General features: G+C 46.9%; 1 protein-coding gene across 2 annotated transcripts in view; it reads left to right on the plus strand.

The window, feature by feature from the left end:
• The first annotated feature begins 11,075 nt into the window (after positions 1-11,075).
• IRAK2 (interleukin 1 receptor associated kinase 2) overlaps positions 11,076-14,470 on the plus strand; it is a 78,870-nt gene continuing 75,475 nt past the window's right edge. Inside the window, exon 1 of one of the 2 annotated variants that reach the window (XM_016940449.4) lies at positions 11,076-11,282. In XM_016940449.4, the coding sequence (XP_016795938.1) occupies positions 11,189-11,282 (94 nt within the window). In that variant the 5' untranslated portion in view covers positions 11,076-11,188. The remainder of the gene's footprint in view (positions 11,283-14,470) is intronic. The other variant, XR_010155112.1, reaches the window with a different exon arrangement.

A 14,470-nucleotide genomic window follows, 5' to 3' on the forward strand; every position in this document is an offset into this window, starting at 1 on the left:
CTCTCTCAGAGAGTTTTGAAACCTGTTTACATAAAGGCCCAGGATGGGAAGGAGATCCAAACATAAGCCACCAGCCTCATTCCAAGCCTCTTCTCTTTCCAACCCTGGATTTTTTTTTTTATTTAACATTGTTTCTTTTAGCTTTTTTTTTCTTATAAAAGAAATATATCACTATAAAAAATTACTACAGAAAAATATTAAGAAGAAAAACATTCACATCGGAAACAAAGTTTTTTCCCATGAAAACAGAACCCAAAAGGGTAAGTGGTTAATATTTCACCAGCAATTAATTATGTTGAGAATAAGGCCAGGCGAGGTGGCTCACGCCTGTAATCTCAGCACTTTGGGAGGCCAGGGCAGGCAGATCATCTGAGGTCAGGAGTTTGAGACCAGCCTGGCCAACATGGTGAAACCCTATCTCTACTAAAAATTAAAAAATTAGCTGGGTGTGGTGGCATGTACCTGTAATCCCAGCTATTCAGGAGGCTGAGGCAGGAGAATTGCTTGAAACTGGGAGGCGGAGGTTGCAGTGAGCTGAGATTGCACCATTGCACTCCAGCCTGGGCGACAAGTGAAACTCCGTCTCAAAAGAAAAAAATAGAGAGAGAGAGAGAGAGAATACCACAGTGAGGGCATGGGCTAGAAATCAGTGCACTAAGGATATGAAATAGATGTCAATGTGAACTTTTCGGATACTTTCACCCTGGGTGTTTGTATCCTATTCTTAGCACCTCAGTCCCACTCTCTGCTAGTCATTGGCTTCCTGATACCCCTTCAATACAGGTTGAGTATCCCTAATCCAAAAATTCCAAATCCAAAGCGCTCCAAAATCCAAAAGTTTTTGAGTCCCAACGTGACGCCACAAGTGGGAAGTTCCACATGTGAGTACTTAACACAAACTTTGTTTCACATGCAAAACTATGGAAAATATTGCTTACAATTACCTTCAGCCTTTGTCTATAAGGTGTTTATGAAACTGGTGTTATGATGTATATGTTTTCTTTTTTTGTTCCTGGCTCATAACTCCCATAGCCCTTGTTACGGATGTGAGCCACCTTGCCTGGCTAATTTTTAAGTTTTTTGTAGAGATGGGGTCTTGCTGTGTTGCCCAGGCTGGTCTTTAACTCCTGGGCTCAAGTGATCCTCCCACCTTGGCCTCCCAAAGCCCTGGGATTACAGGTGAGATTACAGCCCTCATTTCAGAGAAGGTCCTACCCCATACCCTGGGGGAAGGAATGGTGACATCATAAAGCCTCGTTAAAACCCATGAGGACAGTGGAGAGTGTCAGGATAGCTGAACTACGTGTAGAGGTTCCTGGACGGTGGTGCGCCCAGGGAGGGGACAGAAGCTCTGCGCCCCTTATCCCATACCTTGGTGTACGCATCTCTTCATCTGTATCCTTCGTAATATCCTTTATGATAAACCAGGTAGGCCGGGCGTGGTGGCTCACACATATAATCCCAGCACTTTGGGAGGCTGAGGTGGGAGGATTGCTTCAGCCTGGGAGTTCAAGATAGCATCATAGTGAGATCCTGTCTCTACTAGAAAAAAAAAAAGAACAACCAGGAGTGGTGGCGCATGCTTGCAGTCCCAGCTGTTCAGTTTGCACTCCAGCCTGGGAGACAGAGCAAGACCTGCTGTCTCAAAAAAAAAGACTGGTAAACATTTTTCACTGAGTTCTGTTAGCCACTCCAGCAAATTAAACCCAAAGCGAAGGTGGTGGGAACCCCAACTTGAAGCTGGTTGGTCAGAAGTTCTGGAGCCCTAAACTTGCTACTGGTGTGTGGGTGGGGGCGGTCTTGGGGACTGAGGCCTCAACCTGCAGGATCTGATATTATTTCCAGAAAGATGGTGTTGGAAGTGAATTAGAGGATACCTAATTGGTGTTCACTGCAGAATTGATTGCTTGCTCGCTCTCAGGAAGAAATCTACACATTTGGACACAAAAGTGTTCTGGGTTGCTATTGTGTTAGTGTGGAATCTAGAGGAAAAACAGTTTTTCTGAAACAGAAAGGTAAATGAATTTCACCTTTAGACTTGGGTCCCATCCTCAAGATACCTCATATATATGCACATATTCCAAAATACAAAAAAATCTGAAATTGGAAACACCTCCGGTCCCAAGCATTTCCAATGAGGGACATTCAACTTGTTCCCCTTTCTTTCGGCACACCTAAACTGCCTGCCCCAACAAAACATTTTCTTGTCCCCACCCCTCACCACACATACCCAGTAGTCCATTGGCAGGTCACAGAAAATTGAGGTACACGTATTATGGTCATGAGAAGGATTGGGCAATAGCACTCAATGTATGAGAGAGAGAAAAACCCACAAAACTTATTTCAAAATTCAAAACATGAAACCGCAGGAAAATATAAGTCTGCTTGACATACAAACTAATGGCAGTAATCTCTCTCCCTGTCTGTCAGAAGGAAAAACACGAAAGATTGTTTCATTCCAATTGCGAAAAGTTGAATCCTGGAGGCCTGGAGCTGGCCCCATAGATGCTGATAACAGAGCTGAGGTTACTGAAAGGCTTGGGGGAAGTCCTGTTGAACCATTTCATCTTAACATAAGTTGGAGGAGACTTAATTGGGCAAAGGACAGTTTAGCAATTTGCTTGATGGGGAGTGACATGAGTTGATGGATCTTCCCTTGTAGGAGGGTGTTCATTACCTAGGCCCAACCCAAGAATTTTGAGAACTCTTGTTGTAGCTATTCCATGCTCAGAAACCTCTGATAGGAACTGTGGTAAGGGCTCATATTAGTCTGTTCTCATGCTGTTATGAAGGAATACCCAAGACTGGGTAATTAATAAAGAAAAGAGGTTTAATTGACACAGTTACTCACAGCTGGGGAGGCCTCAGGAAACTTAACAATCATGGTGGAAGGCACCTCTTCACAGGGCAGCAGGAGAGAGAATGAATGCCAGCAGGGGAAATGGCAGATGCTTATAAAACCATTAGATCTCATGAAAACTCTGTCACTATTGGCCAGACGTGGTGGCTCACGCCTGTAGTCCCAGCACTTTGGGAGGCCGAGGTGGGTGGATCACAAGGTCAGGAGTTCACGACCAGCCTGGCCAAGGTGGTGAAACCCTGTCTCTACTAAAAATACAAAAATTAGCCAGGCGTGGTGGCGGGTGCCTGTAATCCCAGCCACTCGGGAGACTGAGGCAGAGAATTATTTGAACCTGGGAGGCGGAGCTTGCAGTGAGCCGAGGTTGTGCCACTGCACTCCAGCCTGGGCGATAGAGTAAGACTCCGTCTCAAAAAAAAAAAAAGAAAACTCTGTCACTATCATGAGAACAGCCTGGGGAAAATTACCTCCCATGATTTGATTAAACCCTCCCATGATATATGGGGATTACAATTCAAGATGAGATTTGCGGGGGACACAGCCAAACCGTATCAGGGCTGTTCCAGCAGGTCTGGCTTACCCTGGCGTGGAGCAACTCCAAGCAGTAGGGAGGATTTTGAGAAGGTCTAGTGTGCCTCTGGGGCAGCTGTTTTCCAAATACTCGTTTATACTTGGCAGCCTCCAGGATTTCCACCCCCCTGATAGATGCAGAAAGCAGATCCCTCTGGAACAGACTCCAGTATTGGAAATAAATGTACATGTATGGGAGATTGCCCAAATTAAGTATGGCACTCCTAAATAAACCATTAAAAAGGATAGGGGGCCAGGCGCTGTGGCTCACACCTGCAATCTCAGTGCTTTGGGAGGCTGAGGCTAGAGAATCACTGGAGGAGAGTTTGAGACCAGCCTTGGCAACATAGTGAGATCTCCATCTCTACCAAAAAAAAAAAAAAAAAGGTAAAAAGAATAGGATAGGATAGAGGTTTACTCATCTTTCTGAGAGAGAAAGAGTAGCCACTTTCTTTTTTTTTTTAATTTTTTTCTTGAGAGAGAATCTCATTGTGTTGCTGAGGCTGGAGTGCAGTGGCGTTAGCTCACTGCAACCTCCACCTCCTGGGTTCAAGCAATTCTCCTGCCTCAGCCTCCTGAGTAGCTGGGATTACAGGTGCACGCCACCATGCCTGTCTAATTTTTAATATTTTTTGTAGAGACAGGGTTTCACCATGTTGGCCAGGCTGGTCTCGAACTCCTGACTTCAAGTGATCTGCTCGCCTTGGCCTCACAAAGTGCTGGGATTACAGGCATGAGCCACCACACCTGGCTGAAATTTTTATTTTTTAAATTATAATAGAGACAGGGTCTTGTCATGTTGCCCAGGCTGGTCTTGAACACCTGGGCTCAGGCAGTCCTCCTGCCTTGGCCTCCCAAAGTGCTGAGATTATAGATAGGCATGCACCACCACACCTGGCCTTATGTTTGTTTTTCTTAAATTTTTTTTGTTTGTTTCTGTTTTTTTGTTTGTGCTTTTTTTTGCCTTTTTTCTTTTTTTTCTTTCTTTCTTTCTTTTTTTTTTTTTTTGAGACAGCGTCTCACTTTGTCACCCAGGCTGGAGTGCAGTGGCGCTATCTTGGCTCACTGCAAGCCCCACCTCCTGGGTTCACGCCATTCTCCTGCTTCAGCCTCCCGAGTAGCTGGGACTACAGGCGCCCGCCACCACGCCCGGCTAATTTTTTTGTATTTTTTAGTAGAGACGGGGTTTCATCGTGTTAACCAGGATGGTCTCGATCTCCTGACCTCGTGATCCGCCTGCCTCGGCCTCCCAAAGTGCTGGGATTACAGGCGTGAGCCACTGCACCCGGCCTCTTTTTCTTTTTTTTTGAGACAGAGTGTTGCTCTTGTCGCCCAAGCTGGAGTACAATGGCAGGATCTCGGCTCACTGCAACCTCCGCCTCTGGGTTCAAGTGATTCTCCTACCTCAGCCTCCCGAGTAGCTGGGATTACAGGCATGCGCCACCACGCCCAGCTAATTTTGTATTTTTAGTAGAGATAGGATTTCTCCATGTTGGTCAGGCTGGTCTTGAACTCCTGATCTCAGGTGATCCGCCTGCCTTGGCCTCCCAAAATGCTGGGATTACAGGTGTGAGCCACTACACGCAGCCATTTTTTAATAGAGATGGGGTCTCACTATGTTGGGCTCCTGGGCTCAGGCAGTCCTCTCTCCTTGGCCTTCCAAAGTGTTTGGATTACAGGGGTGAGCCATGGCACCCAGCCCATCACAATTTTAGATGTTCATGTTTGCTCCAGAAAATCTAGTTTTAGGAATTTACCTTAAGAAAAAAAAAACAAGTGTGAATAGATGTATGTATATGAAGTTTGCTGCAGTATTATTTAGAATAGCATAATACTGGAAATAAAAGTATACTGATAGGAGTTTGGGCACATATAGTATGGTGTTCCTAAATAAGCCATTACAAGAGAAATAGTACTATGCTCATATAATGACAGGAAAAGCTATTAATTGAAAAAAAATACAGAAAATTAAATGTTAAACTTTTTTTTCCACCATAGTGTCTGCAAAAAAGAAAATATGTTTAAAAAATTGGCCAGTCACGGTGGTTCACGCCTGTAATCTCAGCACTTCGGAAGGCCGAGGTGGGCAGATCACGAGGTCAAGAGATCGAGACCATCCTGGCCAACATGGTGAAACCCCATCTCTACTAAAAATACAAAAAACTAGCCAGGTGTGGTGGCATGCGCCTGTAGTCCCAGCTACCTGGGAGGCTAAGGCAGGAGAATCACTTGAACCTGGTAGGTGGAGGTTGCAGTGAGCCGAGATTTCGCCACTGCACTCCAGCCTGGTGACAGAGTGAGACTCCGTCTCAAAAAAAAAAAAAAAAAAAAAAAAAAAAATTCATTTTGTATAGGACTAAAAACATGTAAAAGGAGTATATACTCCAAACAATAATGGTGATTCCTCAGGGATGAGGTTATGGGAAGGTGTTTGTTTTCTTTTTCTTTCTGTCTTTGACAAATATCACATGCTATCAGAGAAACCAGTAAAGATATTTTTGTTAAAAAAAAATATAGCCAGGCGCAGTGGCTCACGCCTGTAATCCCAGCACTTTGGGAGGCCGAGGTGGGTGGATCACCTGAGGTCAGGAGTTTGAGACCAGCCTGACCAACATGGAGAAACCTCATATCTACTCAAAATACAAAATTAGCTGGGTGTGGTGGCACATGCCTGTAACCCCAGCTACTCAGGAGGCTGAGGCAGGAGAATTGCTAGAACCCAGGAGGCAGGGGTTGCGGTTAGCCAAGATCACACCATTGCACTCCAGCCTGGGCAACAAGAGCAAAACTCCGTCTCAAAAAGAGAGAAAAAAAAAGAAAAATATATGCAAAGTGCATAGAGAAGCTTTATTATTGTCCTTTCATCAGTCTTCCCTCCTGCTCCAGCTTTTTTTTTTTTTTTTTTTTTTTTTTTTTGATATGGACTCTGTGTCCCCCAGTCTGGAGTGCAGTGGTATGATCTTGGCTCAGTGCAATCTCCACCTCCCGGGTTCAAATGTTTCTCCTGCCTCAGCCTCCCAAGTAGCTGGGATTACAGGTGTGTGCCATCATGCCCAGCGAATTTTTTTGTATTTTTAGTAGAAACGGGGTTCCGCCGTGTTGGTTGGGCTTGTCTCGAACTCCTGACCTCAAGTGATCCACCCACCTCGGTCTCCCAAAGTGCTGGGATTGCAGGCATGAGCCACCATGCTTGGCCTCTGCCCCAGCTTTCTGATATGACTGGTTCTCAACTGTGCCAGCACATATTAGAATTATCTGGGAAGCTTTAAAAAACAGTAGTGCCTGAGCCCCACTCCAGAATAATTGAATCTGTCTCCCTGGAGGTAGGGCTAGGCATTTATACTTTTTAAAAGCACCCCAGATGTTTCTCATGTGCAGCCGGGGTTACAAACCACTGACTATAATTTCAAGGGAATTAAACTTGAACAGCTCAAAATGACGTAAGTGTGTAACTAATTACATTCAGCCTCAATAACTGTTTCTAACTGATCCTGGTGGGTGTTAGTCATGGAAAATAGCCAGTTAGAGGAAGAAATTAACTGCAAGATCAGAGGAAATTTCTTGTGGTGAGGCAGTATAACACAGCAGAAAGAGCATTTGCTTTGGGTCAGACTTGAGTTGCATCCTGTTGATGCGGGACAGGCAAGCCCCCAAATTGGGGTTTAGCCTGGGAGGGTTCTTAGCTTCACCCAGAAAGGAATTCCAGGGCCAGCCAGTGGTGTTAAATAGCACCTTTTATTGAAATAGCAGTGTGCAGCAGCAGCAGAGGTACTGCTCCTTGCAGGGTAGGGCTACCCCATAGGCAGTGTGCCCAGAGTAGCGGCTCAGAGGCACTTCTACAGTCACATTTATACACACTTTTAATTATATGCAAATTAAGGGGCAGTTTATGTAGAACATTCTAGGAAAGGGGCGGTGACTTCTTGGAGTCTCCATGACAATGGTAAACTGACAAGGTACACTGGTGGCAGTGTCTTATGCGAGGTACTTCCCACCACACCTGTTTTAGCTAGTCCTCAATTTGGTCCGATGTCCCAGCCATTCCTTTCGAGTCAAGTGCTGCCCCCTACCTCACTGTCACTTGGCCAACTTGGCCCAGTTACAATTGACTTCAGCCTCAGTTTCTTCATCTGTAAAACAGAAACAATAAACCTTTGCAGGGTTGTATGGATTACAGATAATGTATGCTAAATGCCTGCTAGGTGAGTTGGTAGGTGAAGGGCAACCATTAGTAATAGCAAAGACCTTACTTTGAAGAACTTATTCTAAAGAGTGGTAACTGAGATGTGTCCCTGCGATGACCTGCTCAGGCCCAAAATGACTCAAGCTTCTCTGGAAGACAGAATCCTAGGACTCAGATCCCAAGCCCTGAGGCTGGGGTGAGAAGGAATTGCGGGAAGGGCCTGAGGATGCAGCAGAGAGAGCAGTGGGGGCTCCTCTGCCTTCCAGGATTGACCAAGGCTGAATGTGAAACTTCCGTGGTCTTAAAGCCTCACCCCAGGGAAGAGGCCCTGTGGCACTGAGGGAGGAGCTCTACACACACGCTGCTTGCAGAAGAGGAGAAGCAGGTAGGGGACTCTGCAAAAAGAGAAAAGGAGAAAAAGAAGAGGATCTTCTCTTTTACCCCCGTGTGCCTGGGATGGAGATGCTTCTCCACCCAGCCTATGGCAAACCATCATTACAGTTCCCAAGTCCACCTTCAGCCACTGCTGAAAACACAGGACTTCACTTGAAAAGTAGTCTCAGAACACTGAAATATGTCCCACTTTCAACATCAAGGAGGACATAATAGTAATCCTTTACTGGGCTCAGCACTTCACAGTTGATCTTGAGCGTTTTGGAGTCCATTTAGGCTTCATAACAATCCTTCCAAGTGGCTGCAGCAGGAGATCCAGTTTCCAAAAGGGAAAACAGAACTGGCTCAAAGGACTAAGAGCCGGAGAGTGGCTGAACCAGGGCTCCAAACTTGATAGGACTCCAAGGCCAGTGGGTGCCTTTTCAAGACCACTAATGACAGCTACCATTTTTTGGGCACGTTCTCTGTGCGAGGAAAGCCCTGTAGTAGGTGTTCTATATAGGCTACATAATTTGATTTATTCCACTCCCCTCACAACTCTAAGCGTAGGAATGAGCAGGCCCACTTTACAGATGCTGGAAACAAGGCTTGACGAATGAAATGAGTTGTCCAGAGTCACAAAGCCTGTTGGTGGCAGAACTGCAACTTGGCCCTAGGACTTCTCACTTTGATTTCAGCTTCCTCCTTTTGCAGCGCTACTCCATAGCTGACGGCCACAGCTATACAGTGGTACCTACTCTAGTTACTTATCTGCCCTTCGTGACCTCGCCTAACCTCTTGGAATCTATTTACTTCTGTGTAAAATGGGGATAATAATATCTATAGTATAGGCTTGTAAGAATGACATAAGATCATTTTTGCAAAGTACATTGTAGATACAGATAAATGTATCTGTATCTACAATATACTTTAGCCAGTGGTGATGGAGAGCCTGGGGTCAGAATGCTTAGGTTCAAATGATTTTAGCCATATTATTTAACCTCTCTGTGCCTTAGTTTCCTTATTTGTAGAATGGGGCTATAACCATACCTACCTCAGAGGGTCATTGTAAGGAGTAAGTAAAGTAACCGAGGTGAAGGCTACACATAGTAAGTGCTCAATAAATACTAGCTATTTTATATATGTGTGTGTGTATTTATATTTATATATATATATGTATACACACACTATAAATTCTGTTCCTTGTACCCTCTTTGTTTATTTAGAGACAGGGTCTCACTCTCACCCAGGCTGGAGTGCAGTGGTGCAATCTTGGCTCACTGCAATCTCCACCTCCTGGGCTCAAGTGATCCCCCTAACTTAGCCTCCCAAGTACCTGGGACTACAGGCACATGCCACCATGCCTGGCTAATTTTTGTAGAGACAGGGTCTTGCTCTGTTTCCCAGGCTGGTCTCGAATTCCTGGGCTCAAGCGATCTGCCTGCCTCTGCCTCCCAAAGTGCTGGGGTTATAGGCGGGAGCCACCACACCCAGCCCCTTATACCCTATTTAATAATCCAGTTTGTCCTGCAGTCCCCTGTACCATACTGTGCTTTTTTCCCAGTAATAGTTATCATCTAAGATAATGCAATTAGCCACTTGCACTCCCTTTTACCACCCTCTACTTTTATTCTTTCTTTTCTTTTTTTTTTTTCCAGAGACAGGGTCTCATTCTGTCACTCAGGCTGCAGTGCAGTCATAGCTCACTGCAGCCTCAAACTCCTGGGTTCAAGAGATCCTACCTCCTTAGCCTCCTGAGTAGCTGGGACTATAGGTATACACTACCATGCTTGGCTCATTTTAAAATTTTTTGTAGAGGCCAGGCGCGGTGGCTCACGCCTGTAATCCTAGCACTTTGGGAGGCCGAGGCAGGCGGATCACGAGGTCAGGAGTTCAAGACCATCCTGGCCAACACAGTGAAACCCTGTCTCTACTAAAAGTACAAAAATTAGCTGGGCGTGGTGGCACGTGCCTGTAATCCCAGCTACTCGGGAGACTGAGGCAGGAGAATTGCTTGAACCGGGATCCGGGAGGCAGAGGTTGCAGTGAACCAAGATTGCGACACTGCACTCCAGCCTGGGATACAGAGCAAGACTCTGTCTCAAAAAAAAAAAGTTTTTTGTAGAGATAAGATCTTCCTATGTTGCCCAGGCTTCTACTTTCATTCTCCAACATAGCTTATCTGCCTATTTTTATTGCTTGTTGTCTGTCTCCCTCCAGGACAAGGATTTTGTCCTTCTCTTCAGAGGTATTCCCAGCACCTACAACAGTGCCTGGCACATAGTAGCTGCACGATACATATTAGCTACTATAGTAAAGTCTACCTGACTACCCTATTTAATAGAATATTCCCCATGCTCAATCTGAATTCCTGATTCCCTTTAACCAACTTTTTTTCCTTTTTTTTTTGCAATAGTACTTATTACCTTTAAGACACTCTGTAACATACTATATTTATTATTTATTGTTAGTCTTTCTCTCCACACCTAGATTGTAAGTCTTATGAAAGCAAGGGCTTTTGTAGGCTTTTTTTTTTTTTTTTTTTTTCAGACAGAGTCTCACTCTGTCACCCAGGCTGGAGTACAAGGGCACAATCTGGGCTTACTGCAACCTCCGCCCCCAGGGTTCAAGCGATTCTTCTGCCTCAGCCTCCCAGGTAGCTGGGACTACAGGCGTGCGCCACTGTGCCCGGCTAATTTTTGTATTTTTAGTAGTGACGGGGTTTCACCATACTGGCCAGGCTAGTCTCGAACTCCTGACCTCGTGATCCGTCCGCCTCGGCCTCCCAAAGTACTGGGATTACAGGCGTGATCCACCGCGCCCGGCTGTAGGGTTTCTTATTCAGGTATTACCAACACCTAGGGAATTGCCTGGCATACAGTAGGTAATTAATGGAGTATTTGATGAGCGCATGATACATGGTGTAGTGCCGATGGAAGTGGGGTCAGAAGGCCTCCTGCCGCTGCGGCAGAATTCCCGTGTGGCCTTCTCCCACCAGGGCCTCAGTTTCCCCTCGCAGTTCCGATTCTCTGGCCGGCGCTGGGGTGGAGCCGGCGGGGCCGTCGTGCCGCCGGTGGCCGCTGGGGACGCTGGTGCCCTCCCGCCCCGCCCACTTCCCCGCCGGTCCGCCCCTGGCTAGAGAAGCAGCAGCCCGCAGTGTCCGACCCAGTCGTCCCGCGCCGTAGCCGGCCCCGTAGCGTGCCATGGCCTGCTACATCTACCAGCTGCCCTCCTGGGTGCTGGACGACCTGTGCCGCAACATGGACGCGCTCAGCGAGTGGGACTGGATGGAGTTCGGTGAGTGCGGCCCGGGGAGGGGAGGGGACCAGGGCGACCGGAGCCCCCAGCGATCCCGCCTGGAGCGGCCGCCAAGCTCCCTCGGGCACCCGGGTTCAGCGGGTCCCGATCCTAGGGCGTGCGAGCTGAGCCTCCTGGACCGGGTCCGCCGCGGACCTCGGCCCGTCACCTGAAGGTGCCGCGTGGTCTCTGAGGACGTCTGTCGACGAGCAGGGGCCGCCGCCACTGCGCTCTGAGTCCAGAGAACGGTGGGTGCGGGGGCCCTCCTGTCAGCGCTGCTGGCTCGGTGACGGCCCCGGGTGGCCTCTCATCCAGCCCACAACAGCCTGCGAAGTGCGAGCCTCGACCCTGTAGGGACCCACGGTGCTGTCACTTCTTGGGTGTGTGGGTGTGTGTGTGTGTGTGTGCGCGCGCGCGTGTGTGCGTGTGTTTAGTTTTAGTGTATATTAGAAGGATCTATTATTTAACATATATGTTGAAACGGAGTTTCGCTGTTGTTGCCCAGGCTGGAGTGCAATGGCACGGTCTCGGCTCACTGCAACCTCCACCTCTGGGATTCAAGCGATTCTCCTGCCTCAGCCTCCCGAGTAGCTGGGATTACAGGCGCCCGCTACCACCCTGGCTAATTTTTTGTATTTTCAGTAGAGACCGGGTTTCACCATGTTGGCCAGACTGGTCTTGAACTATTTTTTTTTTTTTTTTAAGACGGAGTCTCACTCTGTCGCCCAGGCTGGAGTGCAGTGGCGCGATCTAGGCTCGTTGCAACCTCCGCCTCCCGGGTTCACGCCATTCTCCTGCCTCAGTCTTCTGAGTAGCTGGGACTACAGGCGCCCGCCACCACACCCGGCTAACTTTGTATTCTTAGTAGAGGCGGGGTTTCACCGTGTTAGCCAGGATGGTCTGGATCTCCTGACCTTGTGATCCGCCCGCCCTGGGCCTCCCAAAGTGCTGGGATTACAGGCATGAGCCACCGCGCCCGGCCTCTGGAACTCTTGATCTCAGGCGATCCACCTGCTTCGACCTCCCAAAGTGCTGGGATTACAGGCGTGAGCCACTGCACCCAGCCTATTTATCATATTTGTGATTCAATGTACTTTACCATTATAGTTTTTAAATCAGATATTTACTTTTAGTATACATTTTTTTGATCACAGTATTTATGACTATCAACCTGTTTTGAGATCAGATGTGTCCTAATAGATTCAGTGTGTATAATGGGGCCTAAGCACAAGCACTTACTTTCACTCTATTGCAAGGTGCACAGTTCTAGATAATTCCGTGGGAAGGCACTCAGACAGCCTCCATATGTTTTGTTTGTTGGTGCCTGATGGATGACTGGCGGAGAGGGCCATGAACTCTGCGGGGAGGCCGCTTGCCTGTTGTCTCTGCTTTCCAGGTGGAGATCTGCATTCCAGGCTCTTGCTGTATGACTTTGGGCCAGTTTGTTAACCTCTCTGAGCCTCAGCTTCTGAATCTGTATGTAAACTGGAGATGATAATTATAGCTTCTTCATAAAGTTGTGAGGAATGAAAATACTGTATAAAAGCACTGACACCTAAGTGTTAAATATTCTTATAAGTCATAAGTTGTAATATTCTCTTTTCATTTTTATTTTTTTGAGACAGTCTCATTCTGTGGCCCAGGCTGGAATACAGTGGCGCGATCTCGGCTCACTGCAGCTTCCGCCTCTTGGATTCAAGTGATTCTCTTGCCTCAGCCTCCCGAGTAGCTGGGATTACAGGCATGTGCCACCACGCCCACTAATTTTTATGTTTTTAGTAGAGATGGGGTTTCGCCATGTTGGCCAGGCTGGTCTCGAACTCCTGACCTCATGTGATTTGGCCGCTTTGGCCTCCCAAAGTGCTGGGATTACAGGCGTGAGCCACTGCTCCTGGACCTGGCTTCACTACTTTGAATGTTTCCTGGGCAGTGAACAAACTTTGTGTGAGACTCCCTCTCATTTTTTCCACATTGGCCCAGCCCTCCGTTACAAATGCCAGAACAACTTCTGTTTCTAGGAAATTCAATTAGAAGGCATACCTATGACTTAAAAAAAAAAAAAGCTTTACTGAGATATTCACATACCATACAATCCACCTGTTTCAGGAGTACAATTTAGTGGTATTTAGTATATTCACAGGGCTGTGTGTCCATCTTCACAATCAATCTTAGAACATTTTAATCACCCGAAGAAGAAACTCTGTACCCGTTAACTTCCAATCCCCTCCTTCCATTTTCCTGAGTTTTAGACATTGCCTATTCTGGACATTTCATATAAATGGAATCATATAATATATAGTGCTCTGTGACTGACTTGTTTCAGCTAGCATGAGGTTCATCCATGTTGTAGCATGCGTCAATACTTAGTTTCTTTTTTTTTTTTTTTGAGATGGAGTCTCGCTTTGTCACCCAGGCTGGAGTGCAGTGGCGCAATCTCGGCTCACTGCAAGCTCCACCTCCCGGGTTCATGCCATTCTCCTGCCTCAGCCTCCCTAGCAGCTTGGACTACAGGCACCTGCCACCATGCCCGGCTAATTTTTTTGTATTTTTAGTAGAGATGGGGTTTCACTGTGTTAGCCAGGATGGTCTCGATCTCCTGACCGTGTAATCCACCTACCTCGGCTTCCCAAAGTGCTGGGATTACAGGCGTGAGCCACCGCGCCCAGCCAGTTTCTTTTTATTGTAGGATAATGTTCCATGGTATGGATATACTATTTTATTCATTTATCAGTTGTTGGGCATTGGGTTCCTTTCACTTTTGGGCCATTGTGAATAGTGCTGCTGTGAACACTCACATACAAGATTTTGTGCAGTGGTGCAAATGTAGCTCACCGCAGCCCCAACTTCCTGGGCTCAAGCGATCTTCCTGTCTCCTGAGTAGCTGGACTACAGGTGTGCACTGCCGCGCCCAGCTAACTTTTGTATTTTTTGTAGAGACAGGTTTCACCATGTTACTCAGGCTGATCTTGAACTCTGGAGCTCAAGCGATCTGCCCATCTCACCTTCCCAAATTGCTGGGATTACAGGTGTGAGCCACTGCATCTGGCTTTATGTTTAACTATTTGAGGAGCTACCAGATGTTTTCTAAAGTGGCTGAACCACCAGTGTATGAGGATGACCATTTCTCCACATCCTTGTCAACATGTGTTATTTTTTTCTTTTTTTAATTTTTTTTTTTTTTGAGACAG

Source organism: Pan troglodytes, chromosome 2 (assembly GCF_028858775.2).
Source record: "Pan troglodytes isolate AG18354 chromosome 2, NHGRI_mPanTro3-v2.0_pri, whole genome shotgun sequence".
NCBI lineage: Eukaryota > Metazoa > Chordata > Mammalia > Primates > Hominidae > Pan > Pan troglodytes.